The 22,399-nt window shown below is 39.2% G+C and overlaps 1 protein-coding gene and 1 long non-coding RNA gene across 3 annotated transcripts in view; both read right to left on the reverse strand.

Moving 5' to 3' along the window:
- The window catches only part of LOC137171060 (pre-B-cell leukemia transcription factor 3-like), a 62,797-nt gene extending 42,576 nt beyond the window's left edge, over positions 1–20,221 (reverse strand). For both annotated transcript variants that reach the window (XM_067574794.1, XM_067574793.1), the window contains exons 1-2: positions 19,619–20,221; positions 17,808–17,881 (exon numbers count right to left, since the gene is read on the reverse strand). In XM_067574794.1, coding sequence (XP_067430895.1) covers positions 17,808–17,881; positions 19,619–19,815 — 271 coding nt within the window. In that variant the 5' untranslated portion in view covers positions 19,816–20,221. The remainder of the gene's footprint in view (positions 1–17,807; positions 17,882–19,618) is intronic.
- A 1,247-nt stretch (positions 20,222–21,468) lies between these two features.
- Positions 21,469–21,906, reverse strand: LOC137170469 (uncharacterized). The gene is made up of 2 exons (XR_010924610.1): positions 21,614–21,906; positions 21,469–21,555 (listed from the first exon to the last, which is right to left on the reverse strand). It is a non-coding gene; the product is annotated as an uncharacterized lncRNA (long non-coding RNA).
- Between the last annotated feature and the right edge of the window lie 493 nt (positions 21,907–22,399).

Consider the following 22,399-nt stretch of genomic DNA (forward strand, 5'->3'; position numbering starts at 1 on the left):
CTACAGGGTGCTATATGGATACACAGTCATGCATATGAAATGAATCCCAGCTCTCTTTGTGATGATAAAGTATGCAGTAAACTATGATAAAAAAATGTTTGCATGGCAATATAACTGATATTCTGAACCACGTCACAGAATCTAATGCGTCACATGCTTGAATACATGATCTAACGGAGCTTAGCGATATAGCGTTATATTTCTCATACCATCATGCCATTCAAATCTCTCACACATGCTCACTCGTAATTTCCTTTGCTGTCATTATTCAGGACTGTCAATTGAGCTATCAGCTGTTCACATCAGCTGTTCACACCTATCCAATAGTACAACGACACAATGTTTTCTCCTTCTCTGCCTTTTGTGCTTTTATGCTGCCATTATGCATGCCCCACCACCTCCCCATCACTGCCCAGTCTTCACAGATTCATCCGTTCATCACTTCATCATCAACTTCATCAGCCTTATCAATCTCAGTGGAAATCATCAGCCACCACTACCACCAGTGTCTGGACTCCATGGAGGGATTTATCTTGCTGCTGCTTGGGACTTATGTCCTTCAAAATCTCCCTGTAGAGTCCAAGACGCCAAAGACAAGATTTAATTATCAATATTATCTGTACAATGAATAATCATCTTTGCTTCATTCTCTTGTCTCTCCTGGTGAAATAATCACAATAATCCTGTGATCTGGATTTTGGAATTCTGAGATCTTTTCTTGTAATATTGAGATAGTAAATTATAATTGTGAGATCTGTAGATTAATATCTATTAAAGAAAAGTTCATGCTTCCCCATTATCAACACAGAGTCACACCGCCTTGCTCACATCCACAACAGTGTTCCATCACCGCGTGGGAGTGGACATTTCAGACCTGAGGATCTATCAGCGCCCAGTCAGAGTGGATGTCCACTGGTTGCATCATGCTGCTCCCTATTCATTGTCAGCTCGGATTTATGATAGGCAAGCTGTTCAGGCTCATACTTTATCCTTGTCAGTCTTCCTGATGCGTGGTCATGTCATGCCGACCCTTGCAGAGGACACACGGGGGAATATTGATAAAACAATTATCCGCTCTTCTTCATTTGGCTTTCCATTTCAGTCATGGTGAACAGAGGAAAGGAAAGAGGATTGCAAAATTGATGTTTTACCTCCATCTCCCACTGTCTGTTCTTTTCTAGCCTCATTACAGAAAAGGGACTCACTTTAACCCCTCATCCATCCATTGACATCATACATTTGTACAGTGAATGTGGGAGGGTGGACGATAGATTCTCAATGCACTTGTCACTTATTGTGCCCTGAGCCAACTGAACCTTGATCAAACCTGAATGTAAAATGAACATCAGACTGCTAAAGGCAATGATGAGATGAACAGCAGGACGATTTGTGTGCTGTTCTCTCCAAGCTCACTGAAGCACAGTGGCATCTGTGCTAATCTGTAATCACTAACACATATAACCTCTCACCTCTGTCAAAACATCTTAAATGTCTTACAGAAGGCTTCATTAAGTAAGCATACATTCATATGGGGCTTTTGTTCTTTTCCTCCCTCATTCTATTTCAAGATAGATCAAGATCATGCTAAACAGTATTTTGTTCAGGTAAGTTGTGGCATTTAATTGATACTTTGTGCTAATAAGACATTTATGCTGCTCTCATGAGCTAACATATTTACCCTGTCCACACAACTATTGGGTGTCGTCTGATGCTATTTGTATTCCTTATTTTCTGTTCTTACTTGTGGAATGGAGGCATGTAAGTCTGGGTAGCAGAATGTGGAACTCCTGGATTATGGTTATGTTTGATGGTAAAATATTTGGCCATGCAAAGGGCATGGCTTTAGGGATGATATTGTCGGTCACTCTGTTGGTCACTGTAGGCCAGATTTACTAAGATAACGGTGTTGTGCAAATATACGTTGTGGTTTTCATTGAGTTTGCAGCTGCAATCAGAATGTATTCAGTTTGTGATTTACTAAGACAGCAGCTCATTATGCAGTCAGCTCCTGGACTGATCCAGGGACGGCCCTCCAGACACACTGCTAGTGAAGGAGAGCTCATAGGCACAGTTCAGCAGTAGGGTTCTATGACATCACGTCACATTTTGGCCACAGTTCAACTCCACCGTAGATAAATTATTGCTCAAAATACAACTCATAAAATTATATTATAATCATTGATATATATTTAAATACTAATACATTAGGAGGTAATAAACATGTTCATGGGAAACAAAACAGCGATGAAGTGATATAATAAGACAAATCCTTGTTTGCCCTCTATGTAGTGCTTGGCCATTGCATAATCCAGATTTCCTGTTCTGATGACTGTTCTGTGCTCAGAAATACAGACTTTAAAGGTTCTTTTGGTTTGTCCTATGTAGGGCAGGTCAACATATGTGGAGTTGCAGTTCATGAACTGGCCAATAGAAAACTTTTTTACCAGTTAATGGATGTTTAAAGCTCTTGCAACTGTAAGTGTTATTACATTGCACACAATGTTCGCATCTAAAGTTGCCTTTCAGAGAAGTGTGTGGATGTGTTCATGAGGCGATACTTCCTTCATTTTAAATGATTTTCTTTTACCCACAAATGAGATTTTTTATTTGTTACAGAAACCTGGCAGATGCACTGTGATATCATTTGTCTTTCTGAGTTGTGCCATCCAAATATTTTAACTCTCCATGACAGCTGTTGTTTTTTATGAGTTGAACCAAAATTGATTGTAATTGTCATCTGTCTGTAAAGCACTTTGGCCTACGTTATTTGTTCTGAAATATGCTCCATCAATAAATTGACTTGACTAGATGGAATGAAGTGTAGGGAAGAGAATAAGGTGGAGGTTGGATTCAAGAGTCACCTCCACACAACAGACCCAAAGTTCTGCTATGCAGTGCTCTTGATAACATGTGACAGCCTTTAAACTTCTATGCTTTGATGAACAGGATGCTGAAGATTACAGTTACATTTACTTACTGTCGACCCTTATGGAAAGTCTCTGTTCTGTTTGGTCTTGGTCTTGACTCAGATTCGACTGGACTGATCTTGGCTTTTGACTTGGACTCAGCCTCAGTGGTCCTGACATCACCTAAGCCAAGGTGAAACCCAAACCCACATGTAATCATACAGCCACTCAGTCTGATGTTGTTCTACAGAGCTCTATGAAAGCTGCCTCTGTGGCATACGGTTACACCAAGATCTCTGATGTAACTAACCAGCTAGGTGTGTTAGTCAGGAAGCTGACATGCTTCATGCATGGCTGGCTCTGTTAGTGCCCTGACAGTGATGTACTGCCACTGACTGTTGGTGTCAGGCAAAGTGCAGTAGAGCTCAGTAACTGCTGGGTGACAGAGACTCCTTTCCGCACTTCAACAGTGTTCATTTCAGGTTTTTGAGGCTGAGGAGAATAGCTCTTCATCTCTATTTGGTCTTTTGTTCTTGTGTGTTGATAAAGTGGAGGCGTTGCTGTCTCATTTTGTCTCAGCTGACTGGTTGTCTACCCACGATCCATCTGTGGGCCTCTTCACTCTTCACAGGTTAGTGTACACAGCTGAGATGTCAACCTGCTCTTGCTAAAGTTTCTGTTTCAGTTTTTGCCTTCAACATAAGCCATAGGAGCATTTACAATCCAATCAGACAGCAGGAGATAGTTGTCCAGTAATTATGAATGTCCAGAACACCCCAGAAGACCTTTTCTCCAGAACAAAAACAAGATGAAAACTGAAAAGTAACCTTTAAAAACAAAAACTGACCATCAAAACTAAACAATGATGTGAAGCACAGATAAACGAACAATTGATCTATTTACTATTTTAATGCAGAGTCTTTTTCAACAACCTGCATGCGTCTGCAGGATCATACATTGCCCCTGATTAGTACAACGGTACCCTCTGTAGCATAACATAACACTTTATTAATATAAAACATAACTTTGTCCAGGCTCCACTTCCTGGAAGTAACCTTTAATGCCCAGAGGAAATATTAAAGTTTGAATTTAATTCTCAGTTGGGTCAATTAATCAGTCTCAAAACCAGAAGTTCTTGTCCTGACAGTGACCTTGTTTACTGTGCTCAAAGAAAACAACCAATCACTTTTATGATAAATGAAGACATTTATTAATAGCTAAATGTCTTGAGGATACATGAAAATATATAAGATAATAAATAAAAAAAGAAAAATAAGGCCTATAAATGATAATAAAAATAAAAATAGAGAAGATGATTCTGCAGTAGTGGCTCAAAGTGTGTGACTCGAGGCTGACGTATTGCAATGGGAAATGCTAAGGGAAAGCTAATTCAACTTCTCTCAAAAAAATATCTTTTTAATTTTAACATTATTTGACATAAACCCTCGATCACAAAGCCATGAAGTGCATTGTAAACACATAACACACCCAGTGAACTGCTCTGCAAAGTTGAGCATATTATGGTAAACTTCAAATCTAAACCTCCAGAAAAACAACAAGGATGTGAAAATGACATTAAACAAGCTAACGTTAGGGTGGTACTTCGAGTGGAGAGTAAGCAGCTGCAGGCTAATCACTGGAGTGCCAAAGGACACAGAATCAATACAGACAAACAGAGTAAAATGCGAAAAAGGGAGGACAGACAGGAGGGCATGGCTGTTGTGTGAACTATTTTGGAAAATTAAATAAAGTAAGCATGAGTTTCGTTTGATAATGTGTCAGCATATTCTGTCACTCTATTGCTTCTCTCTGCTGTGACAAGAAGATCTGAATGAATATTTGCATAGATGATTGCAAAACAGAAATTATTTGGAGTGCTGACTGATGAGTCCCACAGTTTAATATATGGGCAACTGCACATGCACCTTGACTATCTAAAAATAATTGTAAATTGCTTGACTTACGAGGCTGTAAGTCATATGCGCTTTTCAAAACCAGTGTGGTCCAGCTGAGTATGCACATTTAGGACAAAGTCTACTACTGAAGGGTCATACAGGTGGTAAGACCCATCATTTAGGACAAAATGATCATTACACAACAGTCAAATATTTGTTATAGTTCCGCAGTAGTTTGAGCTCCTCCTCAGTCTAAGGTCATATAGTCATGTCCTCTACCCCCCAAAATTTCATATTTCCATTTCAGGAAGGTGGCAACCCTAACCTTATGTACTTTATAAACATGAAGGTAACCATACACATGTGAAAAAGAAATAGTCAAACTGCCGGAGTTCCCTTGCTTGGCAACGTTGTGTAACTTTCATTAGCAGCCAGCAGCTAACTTGCTCAGACAATATAGCTGTAGTGGCCTGCTGAAGCAAAACCATGACATCAAACTCATGTGTCTATGCTGCTAGCAACTTGCAAGTCAAGAACTGAGACAAATAAAGTACACCCAGAATAACCGAGAGGACCTGGTGCTGATCTGGAACTGTGACAGGGCTGGGCTGCAGGGAGAGCTGCTTTTCTGGCGATCTGCTGCTGGAGCTAACAAATGGACAGCGGACCGTCAGCTGTTACCTACCGGGGCTAACAGGCTAGCTGACAGACCACTGGCACATCACCGCTGCAGTGCAGTACAGTAATACTGAGGGAACTTGGGGATGATCTCCAAACAATCCCTACTCTGAGTAGAATCAACTGAGGCATGCATACCTTTTTTCTACGCTGTTTCTACACTGTGTTCAGGCTCAGACATAATAAAACAGTTGTGAAAACCTGTGTAGGCCTACTTTTTTCCACACAGAGAATTGATCATGAATGAATAAGGGAATTGATAAAGAATCTGACCGATAAGCGGAATCGAAAATGGCATTGATATCAATTGGAAGTGAAATCCGATCACAAGTGGTCACTCGAGACGCATGTAGAGACACATTCTAATGCTAGGTGTGAACAGACATTGACTTGTGAGTGGATCACCCAAGACACATATTAATGCCAGGTGTAAACAGGCTATTTGGTATTTTCAGCATACAACTTCAAAGACATGTTTTGGGGACCTCAGAGACCTATATTAACTTGTTGAAGAGCAGTATAATATGTCAACTTTAAATTTGGGTTTAAATACATTAAAGGACAGGCTTTGGTTTGGTTTGTTTTTTTCAGGCATGTCAGTATTATTAAGTTCCAAGTCAGATGCATCGGAGCTTTCAGAAAATGGTTTGCCTTGATGACAGCTTTGTACACTATTGGCAATATCTTAACCAGCTTCATGAGGTTGTTACCTGGAATGGTTTTCAATTAACAGGTCTGCCTTTTCAAAAGTTAAGTGGTAGAATTTCTTGCCCTCTTAATGCGTTACAGACCATCAGTTGTGTTGTGCTGAGGTAGTGTTGGTATACAGCAAATAGCCCTATTCCCCTACTGCAGTAATCCATATTATAGCAAGAACCACTCAACTAAAGTAAAGGAATGTAATACTAATGTAAAGACACGCTGACAGCCCATCATTACTTTAAGACATGAAGGTCAGTCAATCCGGAAAATTTCAATCATTTTGAAAGTTTCTTCAAGTGCTGTCGCAAAAACCATCATGATGAAATTGACTCTCATGAGGCCCCAGGAAAGGAAAACCAAGAGCTGGTGCAGAGGATAAGTTCATCAGAGTTATCAGCCTCGGATATCGCCAATTAACAGCACCTCAGATTAGAGCCCACATCAATGCTTCCCAGAGTTCAAGTAGCAGACACAGAGAAAGTGAACAGATAGTATCTGCATGTGTGATTCCCACCATGAAGAATGGAGGAAGAGGTTTGATGGTGTTGGGGGGCTTTGCTGGTGGCACAGTTGGAGATTAATACACAATTCAAGGCACACTTAACCAGCATGGCTACCGCAATATTCTGCAGCGACACCCCATCTGGTTTGTGCTTAGTGGGACCATCATTTGTTTTCAAACGGGACAATGACCCAAAACACACCTCCAGGCTATGTAAGGGCCAGGAAGGAGAGTGATGGAGTGCTGTACTGTACTAGTTGGACGTTACAGTTGGTTTGTTACACAGAACCATCTGAGAAGTCGTTCTTGGAGACTGTTTGGAAAAGGGCAAGCACTTTCAAAAAATACTTGGCAGGTGATTGGATGAACCATCTGTCTGTCACCGTATATTACCATCTTACCTTACATTCAAAACCAAATTAAAAAATCTATAAAATCTAACTTTCATCTATGGTCCTCTCATTAAAAGAAATAATCTTTCTTTTAATTTGACAAATTTACATTATTCATTTCTAGTTGACATTGTGGGTGTATGTGAAGTGCTGTTGTGTGTACCTTTGTATTTTGTATTTTGTGTAATGTGTTCTATGTGTTTTTTGCTTTGTACTGTTTGTTACTGTGCTGTTATATGTTTTAATTGTAAAGGATTGCAGATGAAAATTAGCTTGAAGCTAAATCTGGTACAGTGCATCATTTATGTTAAAAACTGTACACTGTCCCGATAAATAAATACAATACAATACAATACAATACCTTGTGAGGCAGCTGGATTTGCGAGATCACGTGAGAATCCTGATAGGACGCTGATTGGCCTGAACGACTGGTCAGGGGGAGGTTATTATCATCACTCCCCACTCCCTCCTGTGCTGAGTGTGATGTTTAGGGGCCAAAATCAACACAGTTTTAACCTCCCTGAAGTACTCACAGTTGTAAACCTGCACTTTTTTATACTACATAAAAGCACATACAGAGCAAAGGGGAAAGGATTTAAGTTCCTGCTTACTTCAACAGTTTACTGTTTACAACAGCCTTAGAGCTGTTCCATTTAACACCTCCATTTCATTGTTTAACTGATAAACATGAAAATTGCTAAATTGAGATATGAAAATGTTGAATGTGGTGTGAAGATCCAGCTTTTTTTGGTCCCCTCTCCAAGAGGACATCCCACACAACCTGCAGGAAGAAATTCACTGTATAAAAAGTGAGAACAGCTTCAACACAACAACACAACATGTTCCCTCCTTTTAAACAAAACACTCTGTATCTATTTTGGCTTAAATATTGTATAAATAGAGACTGTATAAGTAGGGTTCATCCTCTAGTGAGCATGAATGTGCAAAACTAATGTGAAGTGTACAATATATTTGGGAATCTGCACTTAAAAGTATGACATTTCTTGAGGAAATTTTGGCTAGTGTAAAGGTCAGGGGGTTGCCAAAACATTAAGATATCCACAGCTAATTTCATGAAAATCAAGCCATTAGTATTACCTTATTAAGCAATAGACAAGTTGAAAAGATGGCATTAAACATGCGTTAGGAATCATTCTTTAATAATTATTTATACAATAAGCTGTCCACTTCATTCAAACTATGCTGTGAGCAGGACTTCAACCAGAATATGTAGGTCAGTGAGTGTACAACAGCAATACAATATATTCTGAGTATAGTTCACATCAGGTTTAGAACTGGATGTTTCTCTGGCATGCATTTAAATTGGATTAGGGATTTAGCTTTGGGCTGGTGCATAAGTTCCTCCCTATAAATATCCTCACATGAAAATAAGCCTTCCAGCTATTTTGTGAAGCCCCACAGCAGCTTGACTCACAGCTAGAGGCCTTTAGATCTTCTGTGGACAGATTTTACGCAAGCCCTTTTAAGTTTGTACACTTGAATTTTGGCAGATGGCAATATGAAGTCGACAGAGCCTTTCATTCCAAGCGGATGGTGGTGGTAATGAATTAAATATTAAAAAAATGGAATCCAACAAGCCAGTGAGAATTATTTGTCTTCTTAAAATGGTAATGAACTCTTGATGAAATTTTCATGTAGTTGCTGGATATTTGATGCAGCTGTTTCTCTCCTTGGTTTAATACAGACAGGTGGTGACTGAAAGGCAGCATAGGGCTACAGATTACTGGGATGATTATAGAAATTATTCGTTCAAGAAACTATCTTTAGATTGTTTTTCAGTATAAGTTTCTAAAAGAATTCTTGTACCTTCCCAAAAGTGCTAGAAAATGTGTATTAGGTATAATTAGAAGTATGACAGTTCCAATATCCAACAAGTATCCAAAGTGTCCCAGCAGCAGGATTTTTTCTGGCATTAATTCATGAATTCACTTAAAAGCTATGAGGGGCTGCTGCACATTTTTGATCTTTAGATTTTGTTATGTTTCACATAACAGCTGATGCTGACATGAGTATTTGCCTAACTAGTGACACTGTCATGGTCACAGGTTATTTGTCATGTTGACTGGTTGCCGGTTGTCAAGAAAGTGTGTCTCAACTCATATGAGTTGGTCAGAGGGCATATGTCAGAAAACAAGAGAGTAGAGGAAGAAGAGTAGAGAGCTGCTGGGAGTGTGACTCTTTGTGTTGAAGTAGTGATGGACAGTGAATGAAAACCCTCACCCTTGAAGTATTTTGAAAAAGTATTTTGAAGAAGGCCTGGAACTATCCAGTCGCCTCTCTGTGAATGCCGCTAAATATATGCAAATTTTGTGCTCTTTACCTTTATTTTTACAAAATTAGTTGGACTTTTTGTGAATAATATTGACAACAAGTCACTCATCACGATAAGAAAAGACAATCTCTGCGTCAATCTCTGCATCCATCTCAACTTCAGAGGAAACACCATGGTAAACGTGGAGGGATTAAACACTGGCTGTGATCGCAGCCACATAGATCTTCTCTGCCAAGCATCCTACTAGCTAATGTATAAGCACTGGATAACAAACCGGATGACCTCTGTGCCTGTATCAGTTTCCAGCAGGATATCAGGAACTGTAATGTCCTTTGTTTCACCAAAACTTGGCGAAATCCTGGAATACTGGACAGCGCCATTCAACCAAGTAACTCTTTTTCTGTATAGCGATCTGCCAGAACAGAGGACTCCGGCAAGAAAAAAGGATGAGGCATATATTTTATGGTGAATAAGTATTGGTGTGACAGTGAGAATATTAAATTACTATGCTGTTCCTCCTCACCTGATCTGGAGTTATTGTCAATCAAATGTAGGCCACACTTTCTACCAAGGTAATTTACATTGGTCATTATCACAGTGGTCTACATCCCACTACAGGCAAGTACAAAGGCTGACCTGTGGGATCTTGAACTGAACTTGAACTGCTCACAGACCGGTAATCCTCATTGTTGCTGGAGACTTCAGTCAGGCTAACCTTAAGATGGTTATGCCTATCTAACGGCTGAAGCCTCACATTAACTAACAGAATATATTCTTACACAGACACATAATCACTGCAGGGGACAATGTATTAGCCACGTGTTATTATGGATCCCACTGCTTTTCTTGGCAAGACCCGCCCTACTCTGCCTCTCAATGCCCTACTCTGCCTCTCATTGGCTTACCCACCCTAACCCTAACCAATCTCAGTCCTCATGCCTAAACTTAACCAACCTAAACAATGAAGGCAATAAGTATTAGCCAATCAGAGGCAGAGTAGGGCAGGTCTTACCAAGAAAAGCAGCCGGATCCATAATAACCTGTTAGCCACTGGTTGTGTGTACTTTTAAATAGCCTCACTGGGAATGAATTAAGTTCTTTGAATTGAGTTGAATTATGAGTGGAAATTCTGAAACCTGTGTTGTCTCTGGCACATGCTCTTTATCATCCACTCCCAAGAAAAACACACAACACGTCGTAATCCACTAACCTTAACCCTGGGATTATTATTGAAGCCATGATGACGAAGGTCACCTAATTTTAAGGAAGTAGTAACTTTAACCCACCCCACATGTTTCTCTTACCTTAACAAAGTGATCATTTTAATCCAAACCATGATCATTCCCTAAATCTAACCAAGTGGTTTTTGTGCCTAAACCCAACCAGACCTTAACAACAGCATTGTCACATCATAAACATCATTATTATTTAACAGTGATGTGTAAGGTTTTGAAAAGCACAGACAAATGATGTTGTCCTGCCTGTTGATAGGGACTCCATATTAAAAAACACTCCTGTGTGTCGTTCTAGAGTCACATGGTCACACCGCATATTTGGTCATTTTATTTGGAGGACTTGTTGTTTTAATGTACATCCCACACGTAGCTACTGGCTAAAGAGTTAATACTAACAAGACTAGGTCAAAACCTAATATATGGCTGGACTGTGTATGGAACACTTGAGGGCTTTTAATTTGAAACTACAGATACAGGAAGCGGTGACCAAGCCCCCAGGAAGCGCGCCGGGCTTTGACTGAAGCCAATTATTGGGCCTTTCTCAATACTAAGTACGCCAAGGTTGGACTTGTGTATTTGCTAGCTCAGACTTGGCAAGTTGGACTCGGGACTAGAAACCTCTGAGGATGGGAGGATGCAGTACGATCATTCTGCAATTAGAACAGCAGCATACTTGCTGACAGCAGCAGCTCAGCTTCAACACAACTACCTGACTGTACTGTGACAAAATAAACTCAACTCAAAGCTCCACTAACACTTTTCTCACAAAAATTAACCTCGTTAACAGAGAGATGCAGTGAATTATGTTATTTAGTCTGTAATGTAGCTGTTCAGACTGTTATGTAGCTTAATAAAAAATAAAACGAAATTTAATAGAGACTGATGTGTTCATTTTAATACATTTATATTTATGTAAATGTGGTGATATCTGTACATATAGAGCCCCAGAGGCAGCACTGTTGTTTGGTCCAGTAGAAACATGAAGCTTCACTTTACATTCAGACAAACTAATGTGGCAGCTACAATTGTTAAATTTCATCTTTGTGACCAACATTTATCTTCCAAAAGAAATTATATCATATATCAAAATGCTATGGAGACTTTAGAGCCAGTAGTAAATTACCAAAGAACTGCACAGATCAGTTCATCAGATCATTTTCTCTCCACGATGACAATGGACATTGACCGACTGATCATTTCAGGAGTCCGGCTGCTAGCAGCTGAGATGAGATTAACAACATTATTGCTTTATTTTACAGAGACCCAAACCACTTGGTCCCTTTCCCAGTGTCTGAGTGAAGCCTTGCACAGGACTATGGATTTTGTCCAAGTATGAATAGGAGAAATTATCATAGCAAGAATAGGAACCTGACAGTTGTTCTGAGACATGCTTTAAAAATTGTGAACCTATCCTTTAACACATTTAAACCTTAAATTTCAGTGTTCTCATTGTGCTATTGTAATTAGTACAGTTATTAGTATAAGTTATGAAAGGACAGAAAGACTTGCTCTTTGATTTGTAAGTGTCACGGTCACAAGTCCTGGTCATTTGTCCTATGGACTGGTTGCCAAGCATCAACAAGACAGTCTTATCTGATATGAGTTTGTCAGTGAGCAGACACCAGAGAGGAAAAGAAGAGAAGAGATATGAATGCAAGAAAGTTGTCACGCTTCAGATTCAAATGATCTCTTCACTATCGGAAGGAAGCCAGGAAGCATAGAACTTACTTGTTAAGCTACATGAACTGACACTAACACTGAGCAGAGGGCACAGCTGGTGACATGAGAAGAGGACCAGAGCACACTAGACTATGCAGCGAGTGCAAGAGACACTGCAGGTGAAGAGCAGAGCGACTGAGCTCCTTGGGGTTCAGGTGAAGCCTGCATCCTTTTTTAGTTTTCTGCAACCAAGACACTCAGTATATGTTGTGCCCTGACAGTTGCTGGTACAGCTGAAAGGCTTTGTGGAAGTCAAATCCCCTAAACCTAACAACAAATCATTTAACCCGTACAGACCAGTATAGGCTAACATTAACCCAAGAACCTAACTCATAACTTGCTGATGCTCCTGTAGATAAGACTTCAGTTGAGACTAACAGTGCAGATATTGGCAGTAAGGTTTAAGGTGCTGATTTAGAAGCATTAGCAATCACCCTTAATGGGGCTGAGGAGATCCTTGTAAATAGGCCATGCCTGGTGGACAACCAGAGGAAATATTCCTCCTTAAAACTCTTTACTCTTTAAAAGTGGCTAGTGGACTATTCTTGTTTAGCACCAAGACATGTTCTCCAACTAAAACTTGACATGTGTCAAGTGGTTCAGCTGAAGTAACTCCTTGATTACTTGAATGACTGTTATTAGTCATATTTTTATTATCATTATTGTTGTTATTGTTATTATTGTTGTTGCTGTGCATCTCTATGCCCCCCTCCCCTCTCTCCCCTCTCCTCCCCCTTTCTCTTTCAACCCAACTGGTCAAGGCAGATGGCTGCACAGGCAGAGCCTGGTTCTGCTTGAGATTTCTTCCCGTTAAAGGGGAGTTTTTCCTTACCACTGTCGCCAAGTGTTTGCTCATTGGGGAATGTTGGGTCTCTGTAAATTAAAGAGCACAGTCTAGACCTGTGCTCTTTAATAACAAAGTGCCCTGAGATAACTTCTGTTGTGATCTCTATATAATCAAAATTGACTTGGCTTTACTCCTCTTGGAGAACAGTCTGTAGGAATGTCGACAGATGTCAACACCGCCCTTCACATCTGCAGACCTGAGTATGTGTTCAGGCCAAATGTTTTTGGTATAAAAGAATAAAAGCGAGAGGAGTAAATAACATGCTGTCATGTAACACTGCACTAAGCCACCATACTCAGAGGCTGCTGGTTAGAGTATATATCATGATATGGCTCAGTCTGTAACAAAGTGGCTAATGCTAGGTTGGCTTGTAGCTTCAGACAGTAAGTGCAGCTGAGATAAATAAAGTCACTATTTGAGAGTGTATGGTATATTGCAAAATATGAAGCATAGCATTAGGCTCAACAGTGTAGTTTAAGCATGGGGAGAGTTGTTGCAGATGAACACAACTCACATTCACATGCCATGTCTAAGCCATCCCATAAACCTTAGTAGAATGGAGAAATGAGAAGGTAACAGGACCTGGGAACTCATTTATAACCGTCATGTACGCTCAAAACATGGCTTGTAAGATATTTATGCCACTTTCCATGAAAAAGTTGTGTTTTATAAAAACAAACTTGATGGGAGAATGTGCACACCTGTACGGTAACTCTGATCCAGGCGAATACAAATACAGTATTTTGGCCACCCATACAGAGAGGTAGTGAACTGAAGCCCGATTTTATAATGGTCTTTCTCACATACATTTCATTTCACCTCATATCAAACATTGATTATATGTCCACTTTATCCTCAACATTCATCCTAGTGGTGTAACATGTGATCTGATGAAATACTCATCATCAGTTATACATCAAATATCTTTATAGAATCGGAGAACTGAGTACTGGTAGATTTTAAAATAAAATCTTCTAATACTGTATATATTTCACTGAGTAAGATTTAAATTCGTTTAATAGTTTTTGTTTTTAAAATCTCTTCCATGAACACATGACATGCTGCAGGTGCACAGAGGTGGAGATGCTGTTGAGGCTGCAACACTCATTCTGTCCTCTCCAGTCACCTCATCTGACATCTCACTCTGTGTAAATTAGAGAAACACCTGTATGCTGGATTTTGGAGTCATAGACAATGTTGTTTTTTAAATATTGCTTGTATGTGTATGTGTCCCCGTTTCTCCACTGGTCCATTATCTGACGGTGTGTGACGATGTGCATCCACTACGATGTCTGATCACTTTGTTAAATTTCGGGAATTGTTTTACTTGTTGAACTGACTGCATTAACAGCTCTCTGCCTCGCACACTCTTCTGGGTTTAATCCTGTTGCCATTCTCCACAGGAACAATATGTATGTACATTAATATTCATGAGGGGTTTTGCTTTTAACCATTTAGGGCTTAATTGTGGGAGTGTAGGGGGTGGGATATGAGGTTCGTCCACATGAGTACATTTTCAGGTTGATTGTGATTCATAAAGGGAAACGTGTGCTCTCATAAATCTGATTGTTTTTTGGTGCACATACATTACGGTATGGATCCTTCGCACTGCTCATGTCTGCTCAGCTGAATCCCAACCATAACAAAAAAAGGAGAAGCAGTTCATCCAAAATATCAAGGAGCTACAGAAATCACATCAGGGATTTTACCACTAGTGTTCACACTCTGCTCTATTTTCCAAACCGCTGACTCCTAATGTCGATTGTAACGTGTCAAAGAAGCAGCCGGTGGCTCTAACAGGATGCTTGTTGTTGAGGATTGACAGATCAGCAACATGATGAAAACAACATATCCAATCTATTTTTTTAGCGTTTGTTTGCATACACTTTCTATAATGAACATATGGACAGATTTATTCGTCTCATTAGCTCTCTGTTTGATTGCCCTGAGACTGAACGTCCCCACAGACTTCAGAACTGCTTACCTCCTCAGTCTTGAGTCAGATGGTAAATCAACTTAATGATTTCAATTGCCTTCACTTCCTTTTATTACAATCTAGGCTCACAATTGATTTAGTCAAATGCAAGTGCAGATAAATGCAGTTATGATTATATGTGTTTGGCAAAATGCAAATTTTAGCCCTGCCAGCGGTGGATTTAAAGATGTGGGTTAGCTTTACTCATACTTTGCTCCAGAGCATTACAAGCAATACTACCAACATGACTGTCCTGACAGTTGACATGAACATTCATCTTCACCAGAGGAAGATTCCTAATGGTTCTACTGACCATTTGACCACGGCAAAACTTCTAATAACACATAAGAAATAACAAAATCTAATAAGCAAATTGGCATGAATTTTATTGATGCTCCCCAGAGGATGAACACTCTGTTTTGAGCTTTGAGCTCTCTAGGACAATGTACTGTTCCGTCAGAAACATGTGACACAGACGACTGAAAAACACAGCTGAGAAGCTTTCAGCATAGACATGGTGTAAAGCTGAAGAAAACTTATACAGGGCTACAACATAATAAAAGTAAGCATTAGTCTCAGTTGAATGCACATAACACATTCTGTGCAAATTGTAGCTCTTTAATTAGTAAGGAAGAATCTGAAACTCACAGAGTTGTTGTTCCTACAGTAGCACCACTGTAGTAGTACACTGATGTGAACATTTCCAACAGCTACTGTGCTCAGGTAGAAGTCTGACAACACACAGAACGTTCAACCAGAAGACTGACACCATTTCAATTTATGAACTAAACCCCAGAAAGAGTTGCAGGGTGATCTGCTGATCTGTGGCTCAGGAGGTAGAGCAGGTCGTCCACTAATCAGAAGATCAGTAGTCAACTGTCCACATGACAAAGTGTCCTTGGGCAAGATACTGAACCCCAAATTGCTCCCGATGGCTGTGCCAGTGGTGTGTGAGTGTGTCTGTGAATGTGCGTTAGATTAGATCCTGATAAGCAGGTTGGCACCTTGCATGGCAGCCTCTGCCATCAGTGTATGAATGTGTGTGTGAATGGGTGAATGTTGACATGTATTGTAAAGCACTTTGAGTAGTTGGAAGACTAGAAAGGTGCTATATAAGTACAGTCCATTCACCATTCCATTTGATCTAGTGGTTACTGGTAAGTCTCTTGATGTCATCATATAGCATGTTTGCAGTGGAAGTACAATGCATAGCATAAGTCAAAGGGTCAACTGTCACTGATTCCCATTCAGCTCTGCAATAAGAAGCTCAGCAGCTTTGACTTGTGTTTCTGCTTGCAACTGGAAAATCTGACTATTTTGTATTTTTCTTTTTTCGCTGAAAAAATACCCAACAAAAAATGTAGTTAATAGCATTTTGATCAAACCGCTGGTTTCTAATTACCAGCATGCACTTACTGTACATTTAATTGATAACACATGCCCACTTTAATCATTTCAAAATAAAGTTTTATTTTGTGACCAACTTTTTATTTATTTTAACTTAACATAGTCTACAGAGACTACAGAAGCCCATATAAAGTAAACAAGTAAAAGAAATCCACCAATCAGCAACAATAGGTCCAGGAATAAACACAATCTCCACAACAGAGAAACAATAATAATAATACTAAAGAAGTAATTGACAGCATATTATATCGCCACCAGACAACTCATAACTCTAGGCAGCTCTATGTTCTGGCCTCCATCATTAAAGCCTCTGAGCATTATAGAGTCAGAATAAAAGGAAAAAATAGACAAATGACAAGAAGAAAAAAATCTGCACCCCTCCCTGATGTATTTATTCAGATATGTAGCAGTTGCTAATTCAAGACACAAACACAAATGCTTACACTCAATTTGGTTTTGACATTGAATGGAGGGAGCTTCCATGAGCAGCCTCTGCTGTAAATAATGTATGATTCCATTAATGAACAGATGAGTGAAGAAGAGTCATAGTTCATTAACACAGTGTTCTGAAGTCCTTTACAGAAGCAGGCTTCCATCAGAGCAAGAGGACACGATATGAAGAAAAAAGACAGTAAATGAACTCCATGATGAGAGCTTTGTATTCAGTGCAGAGGAGGCAGGTTGTTTTACTTCAGACTGTGTAAATGCTGTGAATACACAAACACTCTGCTGCATTATGGCTTCTCTCTAGCTCATGCCAGCTCTCAGTAACACACACACACAATGCAAGCTGTGTGTGTTTGCAGCACTCCCTTAACACTTTTTCACATTTGTTTACATGGTTACCAGGCAAACACTTCACAACCAATTCCTGCTGCTTACACTGAGTCCTGCATCAGACGAAGACATGATGAGTGAACCTCTCCTGTCTTAAAGCTTCACTGTCTACACAGTAAACAAACTGCACCGCTCTGAGTTTGCATGCATATTTTTACTGCTTTCTGATGTCACAGTATTATCGACTGCAGAAACTTAACCTGGAGCTTCCTATAGCCTGAACGTTTAAGAACCTGATGAGGCATTGGTACTAAATTCTTTTTTGCATTTCTTTTTCTTTCTTCTTAATTCTTTTTGTGGGTACTGACTTTCAGACCCCAGCAGGCTGTGTTTTGCTGTGTACCTCAACAGCCTGAGGTTGTGATAAATGGAGAGATGGGAGGAAAGACATAGTATCAGCGCGACAATAAATCACTCACCTGTTTTCTCTTTGATTTCACAGAGGACGCTGAAGAGTGCAGGCTTCATCCGGTGGCAGTTCAATCCATGTTTCCTACCAAACGACAAAGACAATGTAGACTGAAGAGCAATAACACAACATTTTAACAAGACATAATGGACTGATTCACATGCAAATACATATCATACAATATCAATTGTAATGTCAGGCTCATTGGTGGAACAAGTACTTACAGTATGGTCTGAGTCATTTCCATACTTCAGCTTTACATTGACTAGGATGGAGAACTCCTTCATTGTATTCCTTAAAAGTCCCTAAACTGTTCATGTTACATTGAGATTGAATTTATACATAATAAGTCAATATTTAATGGGTAAAACAGCTATATTCAATCAAGTGAAGTCCTAAATGTTACTTATATTCCTCAATCTACTTTACACCATCACACTCAGCACCCATTACCATGGACACCAACTTTTTATTGGTCTCAACCAATGGCAATGCATTGTTTTAATATCTGACTTCTGCCTGGTAACTAAGACTTTAACTAGACTACTATACTTTTACTAGACTTTAACTAATGAATAGATGCCAAGTTTTAAGTTGCCATATGAGAGAGTAATGCATGACACAAGACCAGCATGGCAGAAAGGCTAAACAGGAAGAGGAACAAGACACATTTTCCTTATAAAATCATCATATTAAAGACTTGATTTCACTGTGGGGAGCACAAGATTTTTAACAATGAAATGTCCAACCCAGTGGACATTAATCTGATGGTTTATGATGTAAGCATTTATGTTTTGTTTTGCAACTTTTTTTTGTTTTGCAAATAAGAGCCATTTTAACTGACACCAAGTTACTTCCATATATATTTACACCATGTACATTTGAGATGCCTTCAAACGAGGTCACTCAACCTATGAAACATATGAGTGTTATGTTATGCGTACTGAGATGTTTTAGCTGATGGCGGACATGGCCAACATATCTGCTCTGTGAGCTCTGAGGTATCAGAACTCTAACTGGCTTTAAAACAGTTGTCCAATGAAATGCAATTACAGGAAAACTACTGAATGATATCAGAATGAGGTTGGTTAAAACAACCAGAACAAGAGAGTCCAGGATCACGTTTGAGACATTTGGCACTGAGTTGACCATTCATGTTGTTGATATTAATAAATAATGACATGAGTTTACATAAAAAAATATTTTGATTTATCCTCATTTCTACATGGGAGAGCAGTTAGACAAACAGTGAAAAAAAGTTATGAGTGGTAGAAATTCAGGCTTGAAGTGGTGAGTGGGACTTAAGGCTTAGGTTTGTCCCCTGGTATTTGGAGACAAATATTCCAATCAAACGGTTTTATCAATGCATGGAATCATTAATAGCCTACTGCATAAATTCAGCTGTACCTCATCATCACTCAGTGCTGATGCTGAGCATGCCTGCTAAATGTGTTGAAAAGTTTGAACTCTGAACATTTCCTTTCTTTTCTTGAGAAACTAACAAAAATACTAAAAAAAATAATCTGTGAGATTTATGCACAAACAGTCTCTACACGTCTTTGGTAGAGACTTACATAATGTGAAAGGTCAGAACGTGCACTCACCACTTCTAACTAGCCTACATTATGATTGATTCATATGCCGTCTTTGGTTAAATTAATATTTCACATTAATGTATAATAATATAGCAGTATTGTCTGATCAGAAAACATAGCCTAACGTTTCAAAAGTTGCCTTAGTTAAACATTGCAAAACCTGAGTGAGGGTGTAGCTGCGTTTAATGGAACTATATTTGCATTCATTTAATAAACCAGGACGAACTTTGCCTGCGCTTCATCCAGACTCTGGTCAGTGATGGTCATGATCTGATGCAGAATACTCCCGATGTCTTGGTTCCTTCCGTCCCCGTCGGTACAGTCGTGGATGTGGGGCAGCTGCAATCCGACGGCTCCCTGCACCGAGTGTCCGGACAGAGTCACGCCGCTCAAAGTCTGTATCATCCGGCTCTGATCCTCCATGTCTGCCGCAGCACAATCGATGCGAGAAAAATAAGGACCGTATTTTCAAAAGCTGCAATTTATATCCAACAGAGAGGAACCAGGTGGAAGCAGAGCAGGAATGATAGATGCTAGAACGAAATTGAGGTTAATTCCACATGTGCAAAAATATTCTCCAGGGGGTGTGTTCCGTTGTTTGCACTTATCAACTTGCACACACAAAGAGGCTGGTGGCTGTTTTCCTGCTCTGTCCAGCATGCACAGCCCTGCTGGCTGCTGAGGTCGCTCACACTGCTCCTCGCTCTTCGCTGCGTCTCATCCACTACTGCTGTGCTGGTATTCTTTCCCAATGAGCACGATGTATGCCCGCCCTGACCGGCGGCAAACTTCTCTCCTACTCAACCAGCGGCAGTGTGAGTGTTGATGTTGGCAGCAGCTTACTGCCGCTTATGAACTTGTATCAGAGTCAGCTGATGATGTTGTACACCAACTACTTTTCACAGATTGAATATAATAATATCACTATGATTAAGAACCATATGAAAATTAGCTCATTTTAAATGTGAAATAAAAGAGACCAGTAATCCACTCCAAGAAATTGGGATAGGCCTTTTATTATTTTGTTTCCTTAACTTTTTCTTGAAACAGAAGATTTTAAAAGTGTCAGTTGTAAATGAGCATATTCATCCATGGAAGAAAGTAAACTCAATATTCTTACTTTACAAACACAAAGTGGATTTTTATCTATCAGTTTTGTTCTAAATATGGATTTAAAACCTTTTCAAATAGAAGCTGATATGTCAGTAACAAGGTTGACGAAACACACATAGGCATGTTGATTATATGTGGGGGAAAAAAGATAGCCTGAGATAACAAGGCACATTTTTCTGAGAGATAAAGATCTACTTCATCCAAAAAAAGGCTTAAAGGCTTTTAAAACAGTAGGCTACTTTGAAAATTGGGAAATGTCACGTTTTCATATAGTGACTCATCAGCAGCTGGCATGTATGTGAGGCAGTGAACCACACAACAAGAAGAAATCTGGAAGCTATGATAATGAGCTCTACCTCTTTGAGGAATGGCTGTCATGATGAGGACACCAACAATAACAGTGTGTCCCAGGCTGGCTGTGTGTCAGGCATACATCTTAATTTGTAAGAAAAGTCATTAACAGTGGTGGAAGAAGTACTCAGGTCCTTTACTTAAGTAAAAGTTTCAATACTAAAATGTAAAAATACCTCATTACAAGTAAAAATCCTGCATTTAAAATCCTAATTAAGTAGAGGTATTACCAGCTAAATATACTTAAAGTACTAACGTAAATAGTTTTTCAGAGAATCGGGTTGTGATATATTAAAAACAGTCAATGCATAAGCAGTATCTTATTGTTGTAGCTGCTTGGTGGAGCTAGTTTGAACTGCTTTGTGAGGGTCACAAGATAAATTTGAGGGGTTATGAGATGATAGATTGGGTAGGAAAGAAGAAAACCCACTACATGAATTTGGATTAATTTTTCAGAACCTCTTTGTGTTTTTGTAAAATATTGGAGAGTTCTACCTCAAACAGTTATTTATTTGAACCCATGTGGGGAGATGTCTCTCTGATGGTGCTGCTAACAACTCATAGACATCTGAAATGAGACACAACTATAGAGTGATTTTTTTGTAAGGGTGCACAAGCCAAAAAGCCTGAACCACTGGTTTAATCTTTACTAATGCAATGTAATTTATAAGCTTATTATTGTGTTATTTTATGTAAAATCTTCTTCTGAAAAGTAACTAACTAAAGTTGTTGAATAACTGTGGAGTAGAAGCACCACATAGCATAAAATGAAGTACAAGTACCTTAAAACTGTACTAAAGAACAGTACTTGAGTAAATGTACTTAGTTACATTGTACCACTAGTCAAACATTATCAATGCTAGGCAGAGGTGTCACTCAAAATGACAGAAAAGGAAAAAAAAAAAAGAGAAGAAAAGAAAATCCCCAAGTCTCCATGTGTTTGCCATGAAATGTGATGTGAATATCAACAAATCTGATGCTTTTGTTGACCCCTGACCTTTCCTTTCCAGCTATCATCAGGGCAGAAAATCTCAAAATCTATTGAGCAAATAGACATAAAGCTCACTGAACACATTCTTGCTGCCAGAGGATGAACACTTTCCATTTCACATACTTTACAAGCTTTCCTCTGTGAACACAAGTCATCAGAAATGAATGGCTGGATTTTAATGTGTCTAAACATTTTGACGGCTTCTGTCCTGAATCCTTCCACTTGTACACAAAAAATGTCAAAATTCCCATGACTTTTTCTTTAGCACAAACTTGTTGGAGATCTTTAGGAAAATTACATTTTCAAACCCACTATAGCTCTAATAAGTAGATTGGCAGTATTTGTTTCAGTCAGTGCATTTGTGTTATTTATTATTATTATTATTCCCAAGACCCTTTTTTCCTATTGGTTTATACTTATTGAGACTCAGAGTGTTCAATATGAAATAAATAAGACATAATGAAGACATTAAGAAATATATAATCAGAGCTGAATTAATTTAAAACACAGCTCACTATAATGAAACATTATTTCATCTCGCTTTGTTTCACC

This window comes from Thunnus thynnus, chromosome 19, assembly GCF_963924715.1.
Source record: "Thunnus thynnus chromosome 19, fThuThy2.1, whole genome shotgun sequence".
Taxonomy (NCBI): domain Eukaryota; kingdom Metazoa; phylum Chordata; class Actinopteri; order Scombriformes; family Scombridae; genus Thunnus; species Thunnus thynnus.